Below are 26,214 nucleotides of genomic sequence, written 5' to 3'. Positions count from 1 at the left end.
GCTTAGACTGATAAAGTGTTTCAGAGATCTAGAAAGGACATTAACAGCACTGCCTCAAACCTTCATCTGACTTGAGATATTTTCTTCTCTAAAGAGCCTTTAAAGATGGGCTTTTTATTCGTTCAGTTACTGGACCATTAACTAGCCATTAGCTATTTATACAAATAGATGTGCAAATATAATACAGGAAGTGTAACAAACTTTTTCAGCACATTTTTTGTCAGTTCCCAATAGCAGTTTCATACAGTGTCTTATTTGCCACTGTCTGGTGGAGATCTGTCCTGGCACAGCAGGCCAATCTCTGCTCCCAAGCTGGCATCAAGATCTTGGAGCAGTGATCAGCTGCTCCATCCATCAGGGCCATTGATAAATACCGTGGAAACCTTCTACATTCAGAGAAAGTATAGGTAAAAATTATTTATAGGGGCACATGATGTGTTGTTACTTAGGTCAAAGGAATAGACTTGGAAGGAGGTGTCAGGTGCAGCCATTAGGAATTACAGTCCACCTGAAAGTCCATGTGCTTTCAGCTATGGAGTTACACAGGATTTCTGTGGCACATACCCTCTGTGTGAGGACTTTTTTCAAGGCTGTGCTTCGCTCATCTTTCTCACACTAATAGTTTCCCTGTTTCCACTGAGCATGGTGCAATTCCTTCCCTGGCTAAAACGACTGTGTTTTCTTAGCTGAGCCTCATATTTCAGCCTCAGAAGTGGTAAATATTTCATACATACAAAGGAATTGCTGCATTAGCTTATTCTGTTGTCCATCAAATTGTCTGGAATCTGTGTAGAGCAGCAAATAGAAAAATGTACTGCATGAAACCTGTATTGAATTGAGGAGCAATTGCACATACACATTTAGAAAGTGAATATCTCTCAGCCTTCAGAAATACTCTTGAATTTCTTCTGTAGGAAAAGTGCTAGATATATATGTGTCATTAGTCTAGAAAAGATGAGATGATTCATATATTGGCAAGTAGAAAGATGGGCTTGTAACAAGAACAGCAAAACTGCAGGAGATGAAAAGTGGATGTAAGATTGAGGGGGCAGGGACCTTCACACTGTGAGGTACATTAACTGCTGCTTTCTATTTACTGGGTGTTTGCAACCATCGTTCACCTCACCACTGCTTTTGGCTCTGTGCTGTTCTTCCAATGGACTAAGGAGACAGTGAGTTTTGGTGTGGAGACCCTACAAGCCAACTTAATGCTCTTGGTAATTATTTTATGATTTACATGCCTTAAGTATTAGGACTTATACTTGGAGATATTGTCATTTCTGGCTTAGTGCTGAACTCCTTTACATCCCAACAGTGAGCAGGTGAGTTGATGTTGATTTACTGCTCCATGGCTGGAGCAAGAGGTGAGAAAGCAAATCAAAGGATTGCCTAAGCTAGGATTTTGTGGACATTTTTGTTAGAAGTTTCTCTGCTTCTGATACCCTTGTGCATGAATATGTGTGTTGTTCCCCCTGCCTTGGAGAATTTTAGTATTCTTTGTATTCACTTATATCCTCAGACAAAATTCACTTTCATGGCAGGAAGAAGGAAACAAAAGGAAATGACTCACTCAGATAACAGCAATGAAATATCTCTTTACATTATATTCTGTATCTGCTAACAAAATAGCCATAAATATTGCAGTGATGCCAAAGCAGAGGTTTTCTGAGATGCTTTTAGAGGTGTTTAGATGCTTAGCTCTAACAGATGAGGAAATAAAAGAAAGTCACCCTTTAACACATTTGTCTGCCAGGTCCATCCAGTTTGCAGTTGACAGGAATTGGGTAGAAGGTCAGTTTGTGAAGAGTACTCATATGTAAAAGGAGTTTCTGCTCCATGAAAGTGCAGAGCTGATTGCTTTTTGAATTGTCTTTTAGAAAGTAGGTATGAACTACTGGCCTCCATAATTTTTTTAATAAAAATACTAACACTTGAATGAATAAGAAAGGTGAATATGTGGTAGGAAATCCTTTCAGTCATTCCTCTGAAACTATTGCCCTAAGTACTTCTTTTGATTCATGAGACCACCTGCACAAAGGGAAAGGCTGTGAATATTTGGGAGAAATCCGTGTTAGTGCAAAAATTTACACAAGGGATGTTCAGAGGTTGGGTTGAGTTCCTTTCTTGCTTTTAGATAGAGAAACACGACTGTGTCACTGAGCTGCTTTTTTCTGCACTGGGATCCAGAAATGGGCCAGACAAGCTGGAAGGGAATAGTTCAGGCAGAAAGCTGAAATAGATTCACATGCTCATCTGGGCTGCAGTTTAACAAGTACAAGTATAGCAGTCATCTTGTGACAGGTTTGCCTGGAAACATGCTACGTGGAAGTGATGCAGGATTCAGACCAAGATCCATGTCTAGATTGCAGCACCAAGCTGGGCTGAATGTTAGTGACATGTCGATGCAGCTCTACTGGTTTGGTACCAGTTCCCATTTAGTCATTGTTAGCCTGGGAATATCTTTGCACTGTGCTCTACTGGATAAAGAAAACTTGTCTTCCAGGAGTGTAGTGATATTAAGGTTATTTCAAGAGAAAAGATACTTTTCTACAGATTATGCTTTCAGTTCTGCCTTTCTAGTATAATTATTAGCTGCCAAGAAAAAGGTTTGGTAAAAATAACATAACATTTACTTATCTTTGGGATTAGACATCTGGGTTTGTGACTTTCTGTAGTTTTCTTCATTACCTTTTGAAAAGACCAGTTTTCTCGGGGACTCACTGGAAGTTCAGGACACACCTGGATTCTTCAAAAGAGTAATTTATTTTCCCAATGTATCACACTGTGCCAGTGTGTCCCTATGCAATCTCCTTCTCACGTCCTTGTCCTTATCCTCATTAACTCTGCTGTGGTCATGTTCTGAGCACAGCCTCTGCCTTTTTCAGCCCCTAAAATAGCACCCCAGCATGCAAGTGAGACTAGTTGAGATCAGTTCTGGAAGTGCTAAAGTGCTCTTCCATTGCAGGTAATAGAGAAGAATCTGGTCCTCCCATTGGCTTTTCAGAGCCAAATTAAATGCTAAAAGGTAAGGGGTAGGACTCCTGAACCAAAGCCTTTTCTCACATGATATCTTGTCCTTCCAGGTCACAAAGAGAAAGAAGCAGACCTGACATCTTTTCAGTTATGTGTGGATGTCTCTCACAGGTAAATCTGCATGAAGAATAAGAATATAATCCCATGGTATGTCCTGAGTTGTTCCCCTATTGTAAAGACCAGTGGGACTGGAAAAGTGAGCGTGCGTGGCTGGGTGGTGAAAAGGCTTCTCCGAGCACTTTGACTGTGCAGACCCTCAGTGTCTGGGATTCACATGACATTTGCCAGCGAAACAAAAGATGAAATAATTACTATTATAAAACAGGCAGCAGGCAAACACAGAAGTCTGTGATTTAGAGAAATTAGGTTACCGAGCCTTCTGTCTCTCAAATATGTGATCTGAAATAAGATCATTGCTCAGTTTTTCAGTCATGGGTTTCTCCATAAACACAGGGTGTCTAATCTCATCCTCATTTACACACCCGCACAGGCGCTGCGTACTCTAGAGATATCTAAGATGCCTAAAGGCTACATTATCAATATGACAAAAGCAGCTGACTGTAAATTACATACAAGGCACAGACTATATAACTTTATGTTCAGTTTTTCATAGCTCAGCTGAAGTGGTGCATTGTATAAATACTCAGGTAAAGGAAACTGAGATGGAGAGCTATTTGCTATTTTAGGGATGTCAAAGCACCTTCACTTAAATATGCTGCTATAACAAGTTTGAGGCCATTGCTGGCCTGTGGTTTCTGCAGGCTTTCCAGGAACGGCACCCAGCTGGGTAAGGGCCAAAGGTGACACGCTTCCAGAATCTTCCTGAGGACTATGAAGAATAGTTGTTGCCGCTCTGTGTCCTGCTAATGCTGCATTTCCCGTCTTTTTGTCTATGGGAGCTCAGCACCCAGGTCAGGCAGAAGCGTGGTGGCAGCAGGCAGAAGTACCTTGCTCCCAAGTTAGATGGGAAACAGTGGTCCAGCACACCTTGGCTTCTGCTGCTGGAGCTTATCTCAAGAGGTAAGAACACAATTCAACCTCTGCTCCTGCTCACTCAGGCTAATTAATGTTAATGAGAACCAAATGAAAGCATGAAAAGGCAGCATTTTATGATGGTCTCTGGCTAGGTAACAGACACCATTAACAGGTAGGTCACTGACCTGCCATCATGGCAAGAGAAGTTTTAATGAAAATTTTATTTGGAAGCTGTGCCCTAGAGATGACGATGTCTGTGTCCTGCTGCCAGCCCAAGTGTTCGGTTTACACGGTGCAGTGTGTGACACACAACACATCCAGAGTACAGATCGGATTGTTTGCCATCGTGACACCTCAAACCTAAACTAGAGGATGAAAAGGTTCCATAGTATTTCAATTTTAGCCAGTTTACATCTATAAAGCCCTAAGCAACTTGGTCTGATTGCGCAGCTGCCCCTGGTTTCAGCAGGATATTGGACTAGAGACCTCCTAAGGGCCCTTGCAACCTGATTTATTCTTTAACTTTACAATTCTGTATATTATCAATCTATATTATACACAATGAAATATATATGTATGAAAATATGCATGTACATAAACAAAGTACATAAATGTATGAATATATACACATATTAAAAGCTTCAGGAAGGCTTAGCAGAGGTTTCTGCCCAGAAATCTCTTGGAGAGGTAAATTTGCCCCAAGGAAAGGAACTGCAGATCCCCACAGCAGCCAGGTCTGCAAAGAGGCAGTTGGAGGAAGAAGAAAGTAGAGGGTGTCATCAGGAAAACCAGGCTGTCAAAATCTTGCTAGAGCTCTGTCTGTGTACATACCAATGTAACACTAATACAGAGAGAAATATGGGAAAATACTGGGAAGGTTCAACTGTTCCTCTTCTCTGGAATAGCAAGTCTCAAGTGTACTTTCAGAGACTGTCCTTTAGCTGCTTTCAAGGTTTTAAATGCTATGATACATTTGTGGTACCAGGAAAAAGGCAGTAATTTTTCCTATAAAACCTACACATCTTTTTCATGTATATTCTAAATAAATATCTTGGGGAATTCACTCTACATTTTCCTTGGTTTTATTGGCCACAAATCCATCATGAATTACACTTTTAAAACTTTTACAATTAACAAGGTATTAGATGCCTTCTGCCCATGAAATTTTTAACTTCAGCTGAAAGCGGTGTTCTGGTTTATTTTACAAATAAGCATCACAAGGAAGGCCAGGAGGACCTTACAGCTGACTATTTGAGTGCTGGAGGTGAAGAGGATCTGACCTGATGAGCAGGAGCTCATTGGGTGAGATGATGGAGTAGCAGGACAGGAAACATTTATGGCTAAATCCCAGAGCAGGGACCATGCAATGCTGCTGTGCTCGCAAGTGAGGTGACATCTGACTGTTGCAGACCATGACTTTTAAGCTCTTTCCTATTTAGGTGGAATAGTTACGATGGAAATGGTCTGTGAAAGTATGTTCCCACCATGGAAGTCACCAGCAAGAGTAAATGAGAAGGCGAGTTTGTGTTTCTGCTTCATATTATTTGAGTGTTGACTGGGGCAGAGTGGGGAGGAAGAAAGAAAATAAACCATGCAGAAATTAGGACCAGGTGGGAATAAAAGTTTTGTCATAGAGTCCGGGGGATGAAGGGAGACAAATCAGACCTGACTTACAACCCTTTTCTCATTTTGGGTAGTCATTCTGGTTAGCCACAGGTGAGGATTTTGCCCAGTATAAGCTAGATTTGATGATGTAGGCTTTGCTGTAGAAGAGCTGGATTTCTGAACATAATACAGGGAGGGACATGAGAGTGAGTCTTGTAGCTGCAGAGAAAGAAAGGGGTAGGAAAAGACACTGAGTACTATAAACATATGTGTTGCCTACAATCTTTAATGATCTGTTTTCCAGGATTACTACTTTAGCCAAATTCCTCCTACCATTTGCTGCAGAGATTCAGAAAGGTGCAGAAGACAGGTGGACACGCATACACCCCAAAATCCAACCTCCCTCTGCTTCTACGGTCCCACACTAGACACACGGCAGAATTAATCTTGCAATACCGTCAGCCTTGCTAACTGTAGTGGGAAAAGCTGGAGCCCAGTCTTGCACCCTTGGGTGACAAGGCTGTCATCCTGCACAGCCAGATCAGCAACCCTGGGCCAGATGGAGATAATGCTGGTCCTTGAATGTCGCTGCTGTCCTTCCTCACCCCTGGCCAACCTGGAGCCCAACGCCCCAGAGGAGCAGCTACACGAGGTAGCAACATCTGGGGCACAGCTGTGCAAGACCCTGACACTTTATCCCAAATGATGGACACCCCTTTCACGCTACCCCTGCTAATGTTCACTGCCCTGGCACATGTCAAATGTTGTGAGGCTTGCAGCAGCGCTGTGGGCAATAACACTGCTTTTCTGTGTCATCCTGGTGGCTTAAAGGAGCTAAACCAGTTAGCAGAGCTGGTTGCTGCACTGGCCCCTCCATCCCTCTGAGGGAGGGAGACTTCTGGATATGTGAAGCTCTCCCTCGTGTTGGGGTTCATCCCTGGATTCACAGCCCTCCCGAGAGTCCCCTGCACACGCTGCCCTCCACCAAGCAATGTCTGGGTGCTGGCGAGAAGGTGAGTTTACTCTGTGCTCTCTCCCATGGAGCCCTTTATTTTTGTTCAGCACTTCTTTGTTGTTCTGGTAATACAAACTAACAGCCTCTTGAACCAGCATCTCTTTATCAGCAGAAAAGCATCACAATGCAGAACATCAAGGGCTGCACTTCTGCCCTCAGGAGAGAATGCAGAGGATGGGAAGATCAAGAAGATGAACCAGCCTATATCTCTTTGAAAGGCCAAACAAGCACTGAGATGGAGTGAGTGTATTTATCTAGGGGCTGGGCTTTGCATTCTCAGATCCTGCTACTGGAAGTGGGAATCAGGCACAGGCATCTCTTTTCTCCCTTACTGAAAAGATTCAGGATATCATGACATTTGTCATATACATCTTACTGACTTGCAAGAAAATTATGTGCTCGGTGTATCTCACAGACAATAAGGAATGAAATCTCACCCTGCCTTCATGCCACACTGCAGTTCTATGGAGTTATTTCAATTAAATGAAAAAGAAATAACTAGGGCCCTGGAGATATTAATGAAATACCTGTCACACAGCACGTCAGCAGCAGTGGCAGCATGAGAGTGCACAAATCCTGGCCAGTCCTCTACTCCAGCCCTGCTGTTAGCTGGTCCCTGAGTATTTCCCTACAGATCCCATTAATGCTGTGCCTGAGAGTCTCGCTGCAGGCTTTCAGCTAAATGGCAAGTGAGAATCTTAGTTGCTCTGTGCTCCATCTGTAGTCAATAGTAAGAGATGTAGGGGAAATCATATCTCACATGGGCTACCTCATGTGGGCTGAACCACACTCTGTAAGTGCTGATCCCCTCCATTAACTGTAATCAGAGACCGACCAAAACTAATTCAAGTGCGTAGGGAAAGTGTCTAAAATTGCACAGACCCACACCAGTCACATAAATGCATCTTATCATTTACTCAGACTGGTGTGTTTGAAATGCACCATCACCTGTTCCTGGAAACTGGGAGAATACATTCAGGGCCATTTGTCAAATTTCTTTCATGGCAAGCTGCAGGTTTATGCATGCAGGGCTCATCTATTTGTACCTCTGCTTTTCAGCAAAGGAGGTATTGCTTAAATAGCTGTTTGTGTGCGAGTGAATACGGTTATCACTGTTGTTCTGTTTCTTGCCTGCTTCCTTTTGGTGGGTGTGGGTCACTACCTACGCTAAAGAAGAGAGAGAATTCCCAACCTGACTTGGTTGCGGTGTATCCGATGGGCTGGTAGCTTCCATGCCATCCTCTCTCTGCACTGGGGATATGTTCTTAGATTTGGAGCTGGAAATTTTGAGAGCATCATTGATCAAATGTACCACGCAGCAGGGTCCTGACATTGTATTAAAAAAACACCCAGAGACCGTCTTCAACCAGAAAAGAGAAAAGGCGAATTCTGGGTCCCATAGAAATCAATGACAAGACTTGTATGTATTAAAATTTCACACCTTTCTGAAAGAGGAAGGCATAGGAGATTTGCTGATTCTCTCACTACATAAAAATCACTCATCTGCTTAAAAAATCACTGACATTAAAACAAGGATTCACATTATAATGGAAGAACTAATAACAAAGAAACAGGAGATGAGCAAATCATGCTGTAAGCTAGTAACAATATATACAGAACAAAGCCATTGGAAAAGAACTCGACAGGTTTTTAATGTTTTAGATTGGAAATGAGAATTAACTGAAAATAAAGCTCTTCAGAGTTTCAAAGATTTCCATGTTGATTTCAAAACAAATTAATTTGGCTCAAAAAAGAGCCTTCTGTTTTCAAAATTACACAATGACAGGTTTTGAATTTTTTTTTTCAGCTCGAACAGCTTCAACTTCCAATTCATAAAAAGTAAAAAAGATATTTCAGTCAAAAAGAAAATCAATTTTTCTGTCTGTATCTAAATGAAAATTTTCCTGGAGTTTTGGTCAAAGAAAATTGTGGTTATTTTGACTTTATGCCTAAATGTTGAGTAGGAAAATGCTTGGGTGCTCAAAAAATCTCAGCACGATAGAAAAACAATTAGGAATCATGTACTAAGATTGTCTAGTGACAGACTACAGATGGTCTCTGTTAAGAGTGTATACATTTAAGCCCATAAAAGTACCTGGAGTGTCAAAAAAAGTTTCAAAATAATTGAAGTTTAAGTTATTGAAGTGCCTACTTGTTTGGGTCAGTTGTTACTGTCCTGAAGGGTCTCACTGGCAGGGGCAGAAGCACCTTGCACACCACCGCCATCCCTGGCAATCAGTATGCCAGGACCCCGCTTCTGTGAAGTGCTGTGCTCCTAAAAACATCTGATTTCAAAAATTTGAAGACGTTCAAGTATCTCTGAGGTTAAGTGTAGGCAAACGAGAAAATAGTTTCTATGTATTAAGTGCTGTGTGGAGGAGGAGGAGAAATGATGCTTCTTATTTTCCATGGGTCTAAAGACTAAAAGGTCGTTTCATTCTTGTGCTGCTTGTGAAATTGATGAATAAATCAAATGCAGTTACAGCAAGACGTATGATATGTATACATTGCCTATGCATCTGTATATGTCATGGTATGTGACTATCCTTACTGATGCAGCAATCTTTAGGAGCAGACCAAACGGCATGACACACACAGGCATTGTATTGCTCAGACCAGGCATGTGGCTTCAGCTGCATTGCATGAAACACTCAGATGAGAGTTTTGAAGCATCTCAACTTTCAGCTGCTCTTGCATTATTTTTGCTTTGTGACCGAATCTGTATTACCAGAACGTGTCCAAGATCCTGGGTCCTCCTGAATCCCCTCCTGAGAGATAAGTTAAGATGCAGCAAGCGACCAGTCCCATCTGCCCCTTCTTGATTTCCCATGGTAAAGAAATCCAGGCACATGGGCTGCAGGAATCCCTGATGTGCTCTGAACAAGTCAGCTAGCAGGATACTGGGAAACCAGGGGTCCTAAGGAGCTCTGCAGCATGCACTGGGAAGTATGTCTACAAGTGCCCAAAAAATGGAGTACTTGGCTACACCAGCCATACCCCACTGAGAGTGAGAGAAGCACTAGGGATGTGGTCGGTAGTATCTAGAGATGGTCTGAATCAAATGCTGAGAAGACCTCTAAAGAAGGGAAAAGTTCAAGCTCTAATCTGACAGTTTCACATAGTTTCCAGTGTCATTAATGTTGTACCATTATTGATGGTCTCTTGGGACTGCGCATGTTGTATCATACACGTATTTATCCTTCAATTCCTCTTGGAACTAGTTCTCATACAAAGCACAGCATGATGTTTCCTTACTATCAACCCAGTCAACTAAGAATATCAGTTTAATAATACATAGAAATGCAATCTCAGCCTAGATGTTTCAGAAGAAAGTTAGACATGTAACGACAAAAAGACATGATGCTCTACACTTCACTTGTTTCCTTTGTAGATCTATTTAGCCTTGTTATGGCGTAACATTAATAACAAACCTAAGCTCAGCCATATGTGATGGCAAAACCACAGAGATGTCAACATGTTTAATCTAATTTTTAATACTTTGTCATCAAGCCTAAAGTTCTGTAACATAGGTAATGGTACTATCCCACATATTTAAGTATTTTACACTGATCTGGTTCTATGGCAGGAATTATTACTTTACTATTGCAAGGACATTGGCCATTGACCATAGTCCAGCTATTATGTAAATTCATCATAACAAAACAATTAAGAGAAGGCCAAATCTTTGCATAGGCATAGTAGGCGGTTGCCTAGTGTAGCAGGTGGTGAAATGACCATTGGCCTCCAGACGTGCCCAGCTGAAGCCAAACTGGCTGGGAATCAAATGGAAGTTGGTGTGTGAAGTTTAGAGGATGGAGGGTAACATTTCCAAGACCAGCTGTTGCCATCTCCAACAATTCCTTCTGCTGGAAACAGGAGGAGCATTGAGCTGTTTTTTTAGAGTTCTCACCAAGATTCCTGTCCTTCTTTCTCCCTTCTTGTGACAGGAGTGGCTTTGCCTGAGTACCACCCTGGTCTGAACTGTGATAATAGGTGCTACTGGGAATTCACCTGGCTCTTTTTGTGACTGACAAACATTTCATTAATTACAGTGACATTCTAAAGGTACCAAAAAAGAAGTTATTACCTGTAAAGTTTACTTTCAGGAGATAATCTTTGTACAGCTTCCTGCCATCCAGATGCTTCATGGCATCACAGAGTTTGGTGGTGTTTGGACACAGAGTCCTCTGCATTTTATGCAAGGCATGGGCCATTGCATACACGGCGTTCACAACAAACATGATCTTGGATTCTTGCTCATAGTTGGAACTGTTGATGGTGAAGTGCTTGTCACAAACCTTTTTATGTGGTTTTCGGTTCTGGAGATTACACTGGAATTTTTGCTCCCAGAAGTCCTTGAACCAGGGGTTCCGTCTGTTATTGTAAGGGCTGAGGCTTTGGAAATACTTGTCAAACTCTTTAACTGGATGGGAAGCAAGTTCCAAGGTTATTGCCCCAGAAGCTATGTGCTCATTGCCCTTGACAATACTCTCTTGCGCTCCCCATCCGTCGCTGGCAATCCAGGTAAAAGAAACATTGAAGCGGTTGGCAGCTGCGATGAGCTCCCGAGAGTCGTCGCCTCGCATGAAGAGCACCACCACTCTGGCGTTGGGTTTCTGGAGCAGCTCTCTGATCACCCCGTCGTAGGATTTCCTGATGTTGGACCGGCCCACCTTCTCAGAGGTGGCGATGCAGATGTTGCGGAGGCGAGCTTCCTGCTCAAAGGCTTCGATCCCGGTCTCCCCATAGTCCCCTTCGGAAGCAACCGTTGACACGTAAGTCCAGTTGAAGTACCGTAAGATTTCAGCCATGGCTTTAGCTTGGTAGAAGTCAGGGGGCACCGTCCGCGCGAAGTAGTCGTAGCGGGATTTGTCGCTCAGCTTGGCACTGGTGGAGGCATAGCTTATCTGGGGGATCTGGAAGAGTCTGAGCAAATTTGCCACCTAGAGACAAGGGGGAGAACACAGGATTGTAAAGAGTGGCATTTATAAAACTGAACAGAAAAATCGAGGGAAAGGCATAAACAGTGTTTTTCAGTAAGAGGTGTTCTGACAATCACAGATTAAGGGTGTCGATAGAGGATGTTGATAACATACTCTGGTGAAAGCAGTGCACTCTGTATATGCAGAATAGCTGTTCTGTGGCCCAATTAATTCCCAGGGTTCTACTGGGACTGTAATGGACCTTTTATTTCTGTCAAACTGAGTCTGTGTAAACCAACAGAGAATTTGACACGAATGGACAATATACTTCAGCCTCAGCCTGTGGTCCTTATTAAGGTCTGGGGATTTGCATGCCTTTCCCATTCATAGTGTGATTCATCTGCTCCAAGACTCACTGTATTTGATAACCAAATGTACTAAGACAACATAAATTTCTCTTTTATGCGAATATCACAGATATACATGTACAGGTCTTTCACAGAACTTTCTGACCTCACTTATTCAAGCTCTGATTCCGCACCTCTCCTACTTTTTACTCTTTTAAACTCTTTCTTCTGAGCTGTTCTGACTGCAGTCCTCCTGAGATGGCATATTTGTTGCATGTTAGTACTTCTCAAGTGCTGCACAATGTCATGTTGACCTACAACTTTTCATAAGTAATAAAAACTTTTAATAATCTCTAATCGCCCTTCTTGTGTGATTTATGTTGTCCAAAGCCCTGTTTTTTGTGGTTTTTTTTTTTTTTTTCATATGTTGCTATGTCCCTTGCTTAAATATTCCCAAATCTACTGTGTTGGTCTCGTAGAAGTGTAGCTCTTGATAATATCTGGAAAGAAATGAAGAAAGGTTATGCCATTTTTTTCCCTGTGATTGCTTCTTAAATGACAAAGGGAAGACTTTGGAGTTTGCTCTTAGTGAGTGGAAGATGTGTCCAGTAAATTAAATTTAAAGCTGATCTTGGAGTACAGCCTGAGAAAACCATCTGAAAAGCAATAGTGTGGTTGAGATTCCTAAGGGAAACTTACTAAAAATTGCCCAATCAATTAATTTTTCACATTTTCCCCAAATGTTTCTCTGACCACAGACTATGTCTGTGAGAATTCAAACGCAAAGGACTGTTTTGAAAAAAATGTTGTGGAAGAAGGCAAATTTTAGAGGCTCAGATGTCAGTAGCAAAATAGACAGTCTGGTAGAAGTAGCCAAAAGAATTTTATTGCTTTTTGGCAACATTTATCTCTCGGGATTTTATAGATTTAGATTCTGTCTGTTCTTTAATGCAGACACTGGACCAGTGTCTCTCTGTGGCTCGTCTCCCACTGTAAACTGGTGTAATTTCTTGTCTGGGCCAGACTGCTGTCGAACCATACATGCACAGTGCCTTTTGCAACCACCTGGGCCACCTGAAATGGTGGAGGACCTAAGGAGACCCGTGTTCTACTGTCCTTCTGGGGCACCCGGGAAGAGCAGGTGGGATGCCCGGGCATTTCAAGTCTCTAGGTGCCTGTATCTGGGGAGCCGAAACATGTCTTTATAAAATAAACCGCTCACGGTAGTTTATTTTAGTTTAAACCAAAATAAAGCCTCTTCTACACTGCTTGGAGGGAGTATCCTGACAGGGGGCTTTGGCTAACGCCCCGCGGTTTTGCCTGTGGGTGTAGGCACGTGGCGCAAAGTGCTGTAGCTGAACAAGTTACTGTCCCTCGGGAAACTGCTGATGGGTCCCTAACCACCCTGCTAGGTGGTAACATGCATTAAACTGCCTTATGCTGGAAATGTGGCATTTAATTTCCGTTGCGGTGATTTAAATGAACAGCTTTAAGGCAATGGAGCGGGCTGAGAGGCTTGTTTTGTCACCAAGGCGCAATGGATGCTCTGAGCATCGTTAAGCCTCCGTGGCTTTGTAACTTTTGATGGCAGGCCCACATATCCACATGGTTTGGTTCACGTGTCCTCACTCAAAAAGAGCACTTTGATTTGGTAATAAGAATGTCCTCCATGTAGCTATTCCGGAATATTTTTTGCAGAACCATGTGGGCTGGAATTGCTATTCTTGTCTCAGTTTATTCTAGCAGGAATTATTTTATTTGAGCTAAACCATAATAAAGATATGAACACATAACATTCTGCATTTCCTCTCCCAAAATTGGCTAAAATAGAAGTCCGTTTTCTAGTTAAGTAGTGCTATTCAATGTGTAGTGAAGGCTTCAGCTCATGGAAAGATACTCATAACAAATATAACATCTTTTCTATTGTTTTTTTATTTCTTTTAGTCTAAGCAGCAGGAGTATCCATATGCAGGGAAACAGAACTACAACTCCATTTTACAAGGGAGCCCTGAGCCTTGGAGGTCACTGTACTTCTAGGGTCCGTGCAAACTGCCTGCAGTTCTGCATCCTGTGCTACAGGGAGGGGAAAGCTTTCCTGTGGCAATGCTGTTTGCTGTAATGTTCTTCACTGCAAAGCTGTCCAGATGGTAGCTTTTTCACAGACCAAAAATTCAAAAATATAAGAAAGACTGATTAATCAGAGGATAGTGACCCAATCATCCCTGAGAACTGTGACTGATTGTGGAGCTCAGTGAAGTTGTATCTGTTATTAATTCAGATCAGGACACTCTTCTGGAAATTCTGAAGTTGGGGATTTTCTGGAATATTGTAACATCTGGATTTTAGGGACTAATTTTTCAAAAGAGCTCAGGTCTCCGGCACTGTGCTGAAGCAGTCGGTTTCAGAATGGTCCCTTTTTCCAGCCATTTCCATGTTGATCTGAACATCTGATTCTGAAAATCAGATCCTGATTAAATGAACAACAAGGTAAGGGCACAGGGAGCAGGTTCTGGAGAGGAGCTGATGTCTAAGGCTTTGTGTATTCTGCAGTGTCTCAGTGTAGTAGAGGATGGTGCAATGTGAACCAGAGTTATGAGCACTGAGATTGAACCACCTGGGGCATACCTACGCTGCAGCTGCATGCTGCCTTGGCATGTGTGCTACAGCATCAAAATTGCAGTGTAGATCCAGCTTTTACTAAGTGAAATAATCTATTTTGGCAAAGCTCCAGGCAGCAATTTAATCAAGCCATGGTGCATGCAATTAGAGCCTGAAATCCATATGTTGGCACTTAAGTAGCAGTAGTAGCCTGTTTTTTTTGCTGTCAAAACCCGTGGGTTTTGCAGATATGCGGCACCTTTGAAAATCAGACTGGATGTTCTGTATCTGCAACCTAAAGCAACTGCTTCGCACAGCTCTCTGTGAACAAAGTGTGTCCAGATAGTCAGCTTCCAGAGTGACAGGAGACCTTTACTTGCCCTCCCACTGCTGGGTTTATTAGTGTAGCCGCTGTCCTGTGCTAAATTGTCCATTTCCCAAGCGAACCCGGCTCTCACCCAGCTGCGAGGGTGGTGGGTGATGCATAAGGAGCTGCCCAACACGAGCACAGCAGAAAGTGCGGTGGGAGCCGTGTCCGTCCGTAGGGACAGGCTGCACCAGCAGACGGAGTGACCAGGGCAGCGCCAGAGCAGAATGAGGTCCCTCTCACGACGTCGGAGCCATACCTCTCACTTCTGCTTCTCTGTGCCTTGGGGACGGGGCGAATACTTGTGGGAAATTGCCAAACTAGTTTGTAACACTGAAAATGGCTTCCTAATACCTTTCTGCAAGGAGCAGTGAATTAGGTACAGCTAATTCAAACATGGGAATCTGGTTTCTGAGTATACTTCTGGCCATTCAAGGGTCCTGATGATAGATGGGGTGAGGCAGGTAACACCTATATGTCTCAGAAACTCATATATGGATTTATTGAATCCCGTCAAGCATTTTGCCTGTCCCCTGTAGGAATTTCTTTGCTGGCAGCAGGATTTATTCTGATGTTTTTGGTTAAAATTTCCCTTAACAGCCTAGAGGCTGTTACATGGCTTGTTTGAATGTGTTACAGGGCTGGGGAGCACAGGAAACACTTTGGAAAAAAAAAAATCTCACAAGTGTTAGAACAGATAGGGTTTCTCCAACATAATACACAAGTGTGTATCACACATTTGTTGGACAGAGGAGGCCCCTTGTTAGATGACAGTGCTCTCTGCACTTCTAAAATTTTACCACGTGAGAATCTCATGGCACTTAACACGGCTTAATGAATCTGATTTCACAGAGCTCCTTTGAGACAGGCAAGAGCTCCTGTGGCTGTTTTGAACAGACAGTAAATTAGGCTGCTGAGCAGAATGGGATTGAGGTAAAGGAGGTTTGTCTCTGTTGAGAAACTGGAGAAATCCCTGTCTCTGAACTGCAATCTGTCCTCATGAAAATCCAGTTGCTGCCTTTGGTCACCTGAAAAAGTCTTTCTGTTCATGAGGGTAAGTTGCTTGTCTAGATTCCCACAGTGAGACCATGGCAAAGCCATGTCCCAAGGATTTTCTAACGTGTAGGTTATTGCTATAGCACAGGAGCTGAGCTTTTGCTTTGAAGAAATGTGTGCTGCTGCCAGTGTATGCTGTATCTAGTTCCTAAATGATGGTAATCTACAGTGTGGGATTTTTGTTATTATCTGGGCAGCTGCAGGTCAAACTGCAGCTAAAGCATTTGCTCCAATAATTTTTTTTTTTTTTTTGCTTATTTGGCTTTTTATTTTTTCTTAAATCTAAAAATATTTTAAACAAATTTTAGCAGAATGTGTCATTTTAGAAAAGCAGGAAAGAAACGTTGGTTCTGAATGGGCTGGAATGTGGGTATGTGATAAGTGGTGGGCATAAAACTAAAGTAGAGAATAAATCAGGTACCTGTCTCTAGTCAACTGCCTACACTGGCCTGTGCTCCTAGCTCCCAGCTTGTACATTTTATGTCAAGTTAGAACCTCTCTTTGTTCAATTAATAACCATTTTCTTCCATCCTCCTGTCATGTGTCTCAGTAAAGACACCTGCTTTGTCTTCTTGAGAACCAATGCATAATACTGAAAAGCTGATAGTAGGTTCCCACCAAACCCTCTCTTCTCCAGTCTAAACACACCCAGCTCCCTCCACCTCTTCTTGTAGGGTATGTTCTCCAGACTCTCCTCCTCACAATCATCTCTGTATTTATTAAATCTTTCTTTTATTGGGTGACCTAAAGCTGGACATAGTATTCCAGATGTAGTCCAATAAGGATAGAATAAATAGAAATAAACAGAATAAATAGAAATAGTAATTTCCATCTATCTACTGGCTAGGTTTCTGTAGGTGCTGCCCAGCACGCTGTGAGCCTACAGTGCTGCCAGATTGCATCGTTGACAATAAAGATGACCAATACTGAAGAGTTAGGCTCCACCGTAACTTTCCTTGTCCTCTTGGGAGCCAGTAGGCTCAAAGGCATAGCTCTCACCTTGGGGACAGTGTGGCCCAGTGTGACTTAGCTTGGGCACTTCTGACATACTCACATGATTTGGGAGTATTTGGGAGGTGGAGGTGTCAGTAATGCCAATGCACCTGCTCAGCTCAGACCCAGGAAAATGGTTCACTTCAAACTCTGATCTGTTTTCAAAAGGAAATCAGGAGTTGAAGTTCCTTACTAGTTCCAGAATTGAAATACCTCTATCAGTCTGGAACGTCCTCTCGCCATAGCCCATTTTAAAACTGTGGGTGTTTTGTCTGAGGTATTATAATAAGCACTATGGAAGACAGTCTCTATATGGGGGCTATGTCAACACCTGCAACCAAAAATGCCCATTTGGCTTCAGCTGGAATTCAAGCTCTGACCCCAAGAATGCATCGACAATGCCAACATCCCAGTCCTTTTAATTGTTAAAGGTCAGTTGCAAGGAATTAAGCCAGGAGCAGTGAAGTTATTTAGGAGTCCCCACCTGGCTTGTACTCCTGTGTAACCGTCTGGCACATTGCAGGACTGAAGCAGTGGTTTCCATCAGCTTTCTCTCTCTTTGGTATTAAGAGCTGTTTACTTGTTAGTGAGTGTTGTTCCTTAACAAAATTCCTTCCAAAAGGTAACTCAGGTAAAAATCATATGTTACCAAACAAATAAAAATGTCTGGCATTTTTTGTTAGCAGGGGGTGGGGAGAAGTCAACATTGTTTTTAGTCTTGTTCTTCTCCTGAAAATTTTGGCAATGAAGCTGGAAAAATATAGCTAAAGATTTGCAGCGGACTCAATAGTTGTCACATCCAGAGAAGCAGTAGTTGAACAGTGAAATAATTGCATCTGTGAAATGAACATCAGAAATAGGGAATATTGTCAGAATAACATCTAGGATTTCTGCAGAGGACCCAGGAATTTCTTTTTATATGTGTGTCCTGTGTAATCAAAAATAAACCAAGAAGGACATGCAGAGAAATATTGTACTCGGAGAGAAGAACTGTTTGGAAATCTTTTTTTCTTTTTTCCTGCAGGGGATAGCACAGTGAGCTGTTGCATATGCACTCTGCATCCATACAGCATTAACTGTTGAAGTGAAGTAAGCTAAGCACTAAGCTGGCGCACTGAGAAGAGATCTGTGCAGAAGACCTTGCTTTGCACAAGGAGTGTAACTCTTCTCTGAGACCTGGTAAACCTGACTGCAAGTGACTCGTCACATTTACACATGATGAGAAAAGGGACTAAAACTGGGGTTGATGGCTCTAAAAGCATGAAATGACTTCTGGAGTTAAAAGAGCTATAATGGATAAATATGATTATTTGAGACTCATTAACTGATGCATAAGTCCTAGTCAGAAGGAACAGAATGAGTGTGGGTGATGTTAGGATGTCCCTAACTAGTTCCTATTTTTTGGCCACTTTGTCTTGTAGTTGCATCCTTTCCCACTTGTAACATGGTAGGGCTCCTTCTTTCTTACCTGTGATCTCAAGGGTTACTTACCCATCCCTGTAAAATCGCATCATTTCCCCCTGGCAGAAGGAGAAAATGCTCACACAGGAGAAATAAATAAATAAATAAATATAAAATCCCAACTCAAATTAAAAAGACTGCAAAGGAATCAGTTACTTTGGGATTTTCAAAGAAGCCACCCAGAGAGAAGTACTCACATCCCTTTGAAATCGCTAGGAAAGACATGTCCAGTGCTGCCTGGGCACTTTGAAAATCTCAGCCTAGTGGCTGTTCAGTTTCTGAATGTGGAATAGAAACAAAGAGAGGAACAAACAGCAAGGATCTGGCTGAGACGTAGTGGAGGGTGAGGAAGAACAGAGATAAAAGATGGAAAGAGTTTAAGGGAGGCACCAAGAAGTCAGCAAGTGCATGTGTAGCTTAAATGCTAGTGGTAGGTGGCCCATCTCACAGAATAGAGCTGTTAATAAGGATCTGGTTTAGTTTACAAGCACAAAATCACCAGAGGCTGTCGTTGCACAGCTGAATGCAAAGCTCCTCTATAATAAGCACGGCACAAATGGCATAGATGGTCTGTGGTCCCTGGTGAACCCCTGCAGCCCCCTGCACGTTTCTCCTGCTCACATCCCTGCTGGGTCCATGCACAGGGGGACAGAACCCCATACGTTATGTTGGTTTTTTTTCTTTTACATGTAGTTCTTCTAAGGATTTTGCACTATTTTCAGTGGTTATGGAAGTCACAAGCTATTGTTAAGACTCTGATTGGAAGATTTTATCCTTGGAGGAAGGAAAAGGAGGTGATTAGCTTTCAGGCTCCATGAGCTCTTGGCAGACTTGTGTTGCTAAGAAGAAATGACAGCCAGGATAAATGAGTACATATTCTGAATTTCACGCCAGGTCGTCACTCAGGGGAGAGGCCTTAGTTTTTGTGATAGCAGCAACATACCTTTAAACCTTCTCCAATTTACTTGAGATACAGCAAAAAAATGAAGAGAAGACAGCTAAGTACTGGTTTATATTCTGCCATTTTTTCTGGATGAGGGTTTAACTTGGGAATAACTTTCATGGCTGTGATCTGGAGGTCTTGTGAGTTGGTAGCATGAAGAAAACTCTACATAGGGCTAAAGCCCTACATCAACATGAATATAGTGTATATGGAAATGCAAAGCCCAGCTAGCCTAAGGGAATGTCTTAATGTTTCTAAGAGTTGACTGCAGGGAATGGACCCCAATCTCCATTCTCAGAAGATGGGTCCAGTTTTCAGAAACAGAGAAGAACAAATCCAGCACTTGAATAGTCATACTCCTGCTTACACATGCATATTCCTGACAGAGCTGACCTAAGTGTTTTAAACATGGCATTTGGATTAGCTATGCAGGTGCTCCTCTGTGCAAATGAACAGTGCTTTTTTCTTATCCTTTTTACAATGTCATTGAACATCTCCAAGGAAAATACGTTTGAAATTTCTGTTGTAAACTAGGAGAGAGTGGGTAATGTGGCTCAAATGAAAAGCCATGAACCCCAAATAAAGTCCTCCAAACTTTGGAGAATTCACTTTCTGATCCTAGATTCAGCTCAGGTCAGAATTTTATTTAACAAAACCAGCTTTTTTTGCATGAGCCCTTCCACTGACTGAGAATCTTGGCTTGGGTTTTGAGGGATCAAATGCTGTGCAGATTGGGCTCACTGCTAATTTAAACACAACATCTAAAAACTAATTATCCAGATCATCATTAACGATAATAGCCTAGTCTGACCAGAAAATAATTAAGCATTCTGCATTCTCTTGTTGTTTTTAGTCTCTGTAAAAAGTGCCTATCGCGCATACTGACTCAGTGGGGAAGGTGTTCATTGCTGATTTACCAGCAAATTCTTTTTTCCTTGGTGGAAGGATAATGAAAGAAGCAGAAATCTGACAGCAGGAGCATCATGAAGTGATTTGGCAGACAGCTGTCCAGACAAAAATCTGGAGAGGGAGGTTGAAAGGAGGGGAAGAAAAAGTATTGAAATACAACAGCAAATTCACAGGAGGAAAAAAAAAAAAAGGCAGAAATAATTTTTTGTCTGAGGAGCTCAGCATGGTTTATTTTAAGGCTAAGAAACTGCACTGTGGACTTTACGATGTTTACAGCTCTCAGGCAAAAGAGAAATGTTTGACAGGGCTACATCTGGAAGCATCCAGCACCCTGAGTGCTGTTGGAAAGCGTGGGGAATGGGGTGCTCAGCCTTGCACACACACCTGCTGAAATGGTTTGCCATTCAGTGGTGGTGTCATTCCAGTTGCTACTGGAGCTACTCTGTACAGGTGACTGTCTCTGACATTTGGTAGTCTCTCCTTCTGGCACAGCACCAAAATGCACAACTCTAATGCTTTGAAGTCCTTCTATCTTCAGGCTTGAGTCTGCAATGCCTATTATTCTTGACAAGGATTTTCTTTTGAAACAGAAGTCATGATTGTTTATCTTAACAAGATGAGCAGGAGTGAACGGCTTAATTACATCATTTCTAGATAGTGTGAAATCTAGAGGAAAGCTAGAAAAGAGGGCCTGAAGGAAGGCCAACACAATCTATGTCAAGGGAAAGTAATCAACTGAATACTTCCCTTCTAGCTGGAAAGTGCTTGATGACACATTGAATGATTTGTGAACCTATCTCTTTATTTCTCTGAAGAACTATGTAAGAAAGGTATTACGTTTGAACAACTATTGGCTACTATAGGGAAGCTGTATAGATCATAGAGTAATATTAGATATAATTATTGTTTCATCACCCCTCATAAGTTTTGAAAATTGGGTGACATACAGATATGCACAGAGCTATATTGCTATTTTTCACATGTACTGAATGAGAAAGTCTCTTAACAGGACTTCCGATTTCTGTCTGACAGCTGCTCCAAACCCAAGCTTTTGGAATATGAAGCATCTGTATATACTATGTATATTCATTGTGTACTGCATCCAATCTGCTGCCTCAGATAAGGATTTAGGCTTATGTCAGTGATCACCAGAGACTGGCTTCAAAGGAACAGATTGACAGATGTTGTGCTAGAGGCCCCAGGCCATTTTAGGAGCGTGGCGTGACTGCCTCAGGGTTTCTGGGAGGGAAGGAAATATCTGTACAATTTCCTCAGCTGTAACTACTTTTATGAATGTGCCTTTGAGGCTACTTCATGTCTTCATGTCCACTGGACACACTTGAATTTAGGGTGGACCGAGAAACACACTGACCACAAAAGACTAGACCAAACGTACAGCAAAACCACTGCCACCTCTCCACCAGTGGGATAGGGCAAGCATATGACGTTTCAAAATATTTTACCAGCCTTGAGATACTTGCAGCTCTGGGGATTTCTGAGCCAGAGATAGTATCTGTACAGAATTTCCTGATTTTTTCTAGTCACTTCTTGAACTCATTTAGTTTTTAGCATCCACAACAACCTGCCATTCGCTGGTTTAATTTGATGTACCCTTTGTCTGATTGGAAGAAACAATTAATAATGATTTCCTTAACAGTTTGTGTTGCCCAGGGTTTTGTAGCTATCATTTCTGCTCTTCAGATGTCTCTTTTCCAGCCCTGGAACTTGTTCTTTGTGCTCCAAGTGATCAGACCTACATAACTGGTGAAAGATAGATCTCTGCTGTATTAGCTGGTCCAGAGAGGGACAAAACCAGTCCTAGTATGAGAGATGGCTGAGGTTCTGCTCTGCAGAAACTATTCCCCTGTGCTATGGGTAGCCATTTGCCCATGTATTCCCTACTGTGAATACACAGGAAAGCCACACACTGGAACACAAAAGGGAATAAAATACAATTTGTTGAAATGCTGCTTCTGTGCTCATGCATGTCTTATGGAAACTGGCCATGCTCCCAAGCTGATGGGATTTAATGCCTTGACAAGAGCAGTAGCCAGTTCCCCAGTGTAATTCTGACTGAAATGAGCATTGGATGGACTCTTGGCCTGTTTATGAGACAGGTAAATGAAGCTCTGTGGGCTTTCTGTCACTGCTGGGATGGTCTGTGGTACAGAAGAACATTTTTCTCCTTTGACACTGATGCAGTAATTATGGCCTGTACCCAGTTTGGAAAAACATATTGCTCATAGTGGTCCAGCACTGTCAAGGCACAGTGCCTTTGGAAACCTGGAACTGACCCCTAGGAAATACTAGATGCAGGGTCTTAGCCTACCTAAATCTGGGCTTAAGACACCACTCACTTGTGGTTATGAGTGATATGGACTGGTTTATTTAATTTAACCCAAAATAATGAGATATGTGTAGATTTGGCAGCTTCAGTGAAGCTAGGGGACATTTTTGCTCATGGATAGTGCACACTGGCAGTGGTGGGGAACTTTAGAACATCCAAGGCTGCACTGCCATAAGAGTACCTGGTCTGGAGAGGAGAAATACAGAATTTCTGCTAAAAAAGAGGGCATATATGTTCTTCATGTTCATTTAATGGAAAAAAAATGACGAGGACTTAAAGTTTTATCATGAATTTATGAAAAATGGGAAGCCAAGACTAAAAGGAATCAACATCATGTTTAGCCCCTTGCAACTGAAACCAAGCATGCAATAAAACCATAGCTAGAAGGATATATGGAACATTTAACCCACCTGCAACTTTACACCTTTGCAAGCCATTAAATAGTCTCCATCACCCTACTGAGACCCTATTTGGAACCAATATTGCACAACCAAAAGCTGCAGTTACAATGTGCCAGAAGGAGGGAGCAAGATATACTGAGGGCATCTGTCTTCTGTGCTGGACTTCTGACAGTGTTTACACTGCACTTTGCCAGGCAACATTTCTTGACAAAAAATTCCTTAGTATGAACTATATATGGAAACAAAAGGAAAGACAGCAAATTTAGAATCCGTTCAGAAACTATACTGCCTGCGTGGGATATTTGAGACCTTTCTCATTGAGATCAGCAGAATAATTTTCATTGGCTTTGGTGTGCTTAATTAGATACTAAAAGTTTGCAATCATATGGTCAGGTGTAATTTAAGTTTCTGGCTAGTATGCCATTTTCATTTTATTTCAGCCTGGAAGTAAGATAAGGATTTCTTCTTTCAGTTTTAATCTCTATTGTTTAAATGACAAATGTTAGGTACACACAGCATACATATATCCAGAAATATAGGTGGTATAATTTATCATTGATGTGAAAGCAGAGATTTGAACTTAGAGTTCAAAAGTCTCATGAAATGTAAAGTTCAAAATAAATACTAAGACTTTTGGAAACTTCAGTGCCCTCAGGATACACCATAAGTAGAGGAAGTGGACAGCTGCCAGAGGTTTAAACTACAGCAAGCATTTTAAAGGGTGAATCAAACTAATATAAATTCAGTAAAAAGTATATGCTAGATTTGACCCCTAGGCTAAAGTGATTAAGCTATGACTTGCTTTATTGACAAACTTAGGTAAGCAGTAGTTCTCTCAGAGGAATTGCAGATGAATGATTCTCACCTGATGGGGCTCCTGTGACTTACCTGTATGGAGACGCTGCTATAGGAACCGCCTATGACTCCTGCAATGAGTAGTGGTAAATTCTCTTGGATGGCATATGAGCCATCAGGGCACATATACTCTGTTTCATCCACTTTAGTCAAAGATGCCCTGACAAACTCCAAAGACTGTTCTAAGGCATATGTATCCCTGGAACACGTGTCCAAGATGTGAACTCCAAGCTTAATTCCTGGAAGCAAGTAGTTGTCTCTGTTGATTTCATCAATGGCAAACAGCATGGCCTCCAAGCGCTGGATGCCTCGGTCTTCATTGATTCTCCCACATTCTTCTATCCCAGTGCCTTTTTCGTTGATTGGGAATAAGCCACCTAAGACCAGGTCTCCTTCTATCTTAATTTCCTTCCTTACAAAACTGTGGTCACTTAGGGAAAGGAAAACTCCTTTGGAAAATAAAGCTAGCGCAAGGACTTGGAGTCTGGTGAACATCTTCATTGGTCCTGTTTTAGCAGCTCTAAGAAACATTGGTGGGAGCAAAAGTGCTCTTCAGTCCTTCTGATCCATTGCCAAATTTGAAGTGCTGTCTCACAAGCCAGCGAAGAGCAAGCCAACAAGTCTTTCCACTGGACCTCTAAAGAAGAGATGGAAGAAATTAGAAAAGGCAAAAGGAGATGTGAGCTGTTACAAAACTTTGATCAATAAAACGTTCAAGAGCGGTGTTAAATGATTGCTGGCTAGCATAGAAAGTAAGAAATATATTCGTCTTGTGTTCTCATAGAGCACCTTATTCCATTTGCTTCATAACTGATTACAGGCTAAGCATCTACAGTTATGCACAAAGACCACAGACATATGGGGCAAGATATGTGATGTTGACCACACTGCACAACAGTATTTTATGTTTTGCAAGGGCAGAGAACACTTCTGACATTTTTCTTACACCATCTTCCCTTATTCCATCCTCTCTCTCTTCTGGACTCAGTCTTACGTATTCTCATTCACTGTGCCTCCAGCTGCTTCCAGCCCTTAACAAATTTTTCTTTTTTTTTAATTTTTGTTGACTGCACTCTACTTACTATTCCTTCAGCTATAGCACTGTCACAGTGTTATCTCCTTGCTGTTAATTTTTGCTGAACTCAGCATTTGACCTTCAGATCCACTCTTTAGCTGAAGTCCACCTGCCCTGCCTTCCTTTACTAGCCTGCTCACCCAGTGCAGGCAATGAGAGGATGGGAGAAACCTCCTGGGGCTTTCCCTCCATTTTTGGGCTGTGAGAAATATTTGAAACACAGGAGAAGCCCTGTTTTACCAGGCAGGAACTGAAGGCTGTGTCTGTAATAGAAAAACAATCAAGTCCATGTCATACCATTTAACTGTTAACATGCTCCCAGGGACGGTGTTGAATCAGGGCAACTAGTGCTCTTCTAAACAGTGCCTGGACATGGTTCATGGACAAGCAGACACCAGAGACCATACCCAGTAAACAGTTTTGATGTGTTTCATGCTGGTTGGCGTCAACAACAGAGGATGGTCCGTGGTGCATTTAGTTATTAGCACTGCAGTTTTGCAAGGCACTTTACTGAGTGACCCACCAAGGGTAGTTATTAAGTGGAAGGCCTGGAAATTGAACCTGGCCTTCCATAAAATGACTTAATCACAAAACCATCCCTCCTTAAGGCACGAAAGATTCTTTTGCAAGCAAATTAAGTTGAAAAAAAAATAAAAATAGAAGAGACATGAAAGAGGAAAAGAAGAGACATGACAAGGAGGAGTCTCGTAGTTGATGCTTGCTTAGGGCATGAAAATGCTTACGGCTGGACTTACTCTCTTTAATGTTAATCACAGTTCAATGCTCAGATCAAAGGGAGAACAGAGCAGTGATGTATGTACTTAGGATACGATTTTACTCTCACTAAGGTCAAGATAGTTTACCAATGACCTTAAAAGGAGGAAAAACAAGCCTTGGAGTGAAGACCATGTTGTAACAATTTTGTAACTAAATACACATACACAAAGTCTGTTTGTGCAACATAGATGCATGATCTGTCCGTAGTCTCCTTGTCAATATCTCTTCAAATACGACAAAGTGACTGCCTTGATCTCCAAATCCTCAGATAAATCAAATATGGTAATATTTAAATAGATCACTTTAATCATTTATTTCTATACTTATCTCTTCCTTAACAGATAATATATTATTATTAAAGTTGCAGGGTTATTTATAATTTAGAAACACTTAACACAAAGAAATTGAAATAAGCAACAATTAAGATTTAACACTGAATGATGGACGAGCACACTGATTGCAAGGCAGTTGTTTATCCTAGTAGGATTTCAATGTTGCTGTACCAAATTGTGTGAAAGGATAGCTTTTTATTCAT

General features: G+C 41.9%; 1 protein-coding gene across 1 annotated transcript in view; it reads right to left on the bottom strand.

Moving 5' to 3' along the window:
* GRM3 (glutamate receptor, metabotropic 3) overlaps positions 1–24,459 on the bottom strand; it is a 45,139-nt gene extending 20,680 nt beyond the window's left edge. The window contains exons 1-2 of the mRNA XM_010580949.1: positions 23,861–24,459; positions 10,716–11,571 (exon numbers count right to left, since the gene is read on the bottom strand). Of these exons, the coding sequence (XP_010579251.1) occupies positions 10,716–11,571; positions 23,861–24,358 (1,354 nt within the window). The 5' untranslated portion in view covers positions 24,359–24,459. The remainder of the gene's footprint in view (positions 1–10,715; positions 11,572–23,860) is intronic.
* Positions 24,460–26,214: the final 1,755 nt, after the last annotated feature.

The sequence above is a fragment of the Haliaeetus leucocephalus genome, unplaced genomic scaffold, assembly GCF_000737465.1.
Source record: "Haliaeetus leucocephalus isolate CR32 unplaced genomic scaffold, Haliaeetus_leucocephalus-4.0 Scaffold751, whole genome shotgun sequence".
Classification (NCBI taxonomy): Eukaryota; Metazoa; Chordata; class Aves; order Accipitriformes; family Accipitridae; genus Haliaeetus; species Haliaeetus leucocephalus.
The sequence above is the reverse complement of the archived record's forward strand: the minus strand, read 5'-3'. Positions and strand labels throughout refer to the sequence as shown.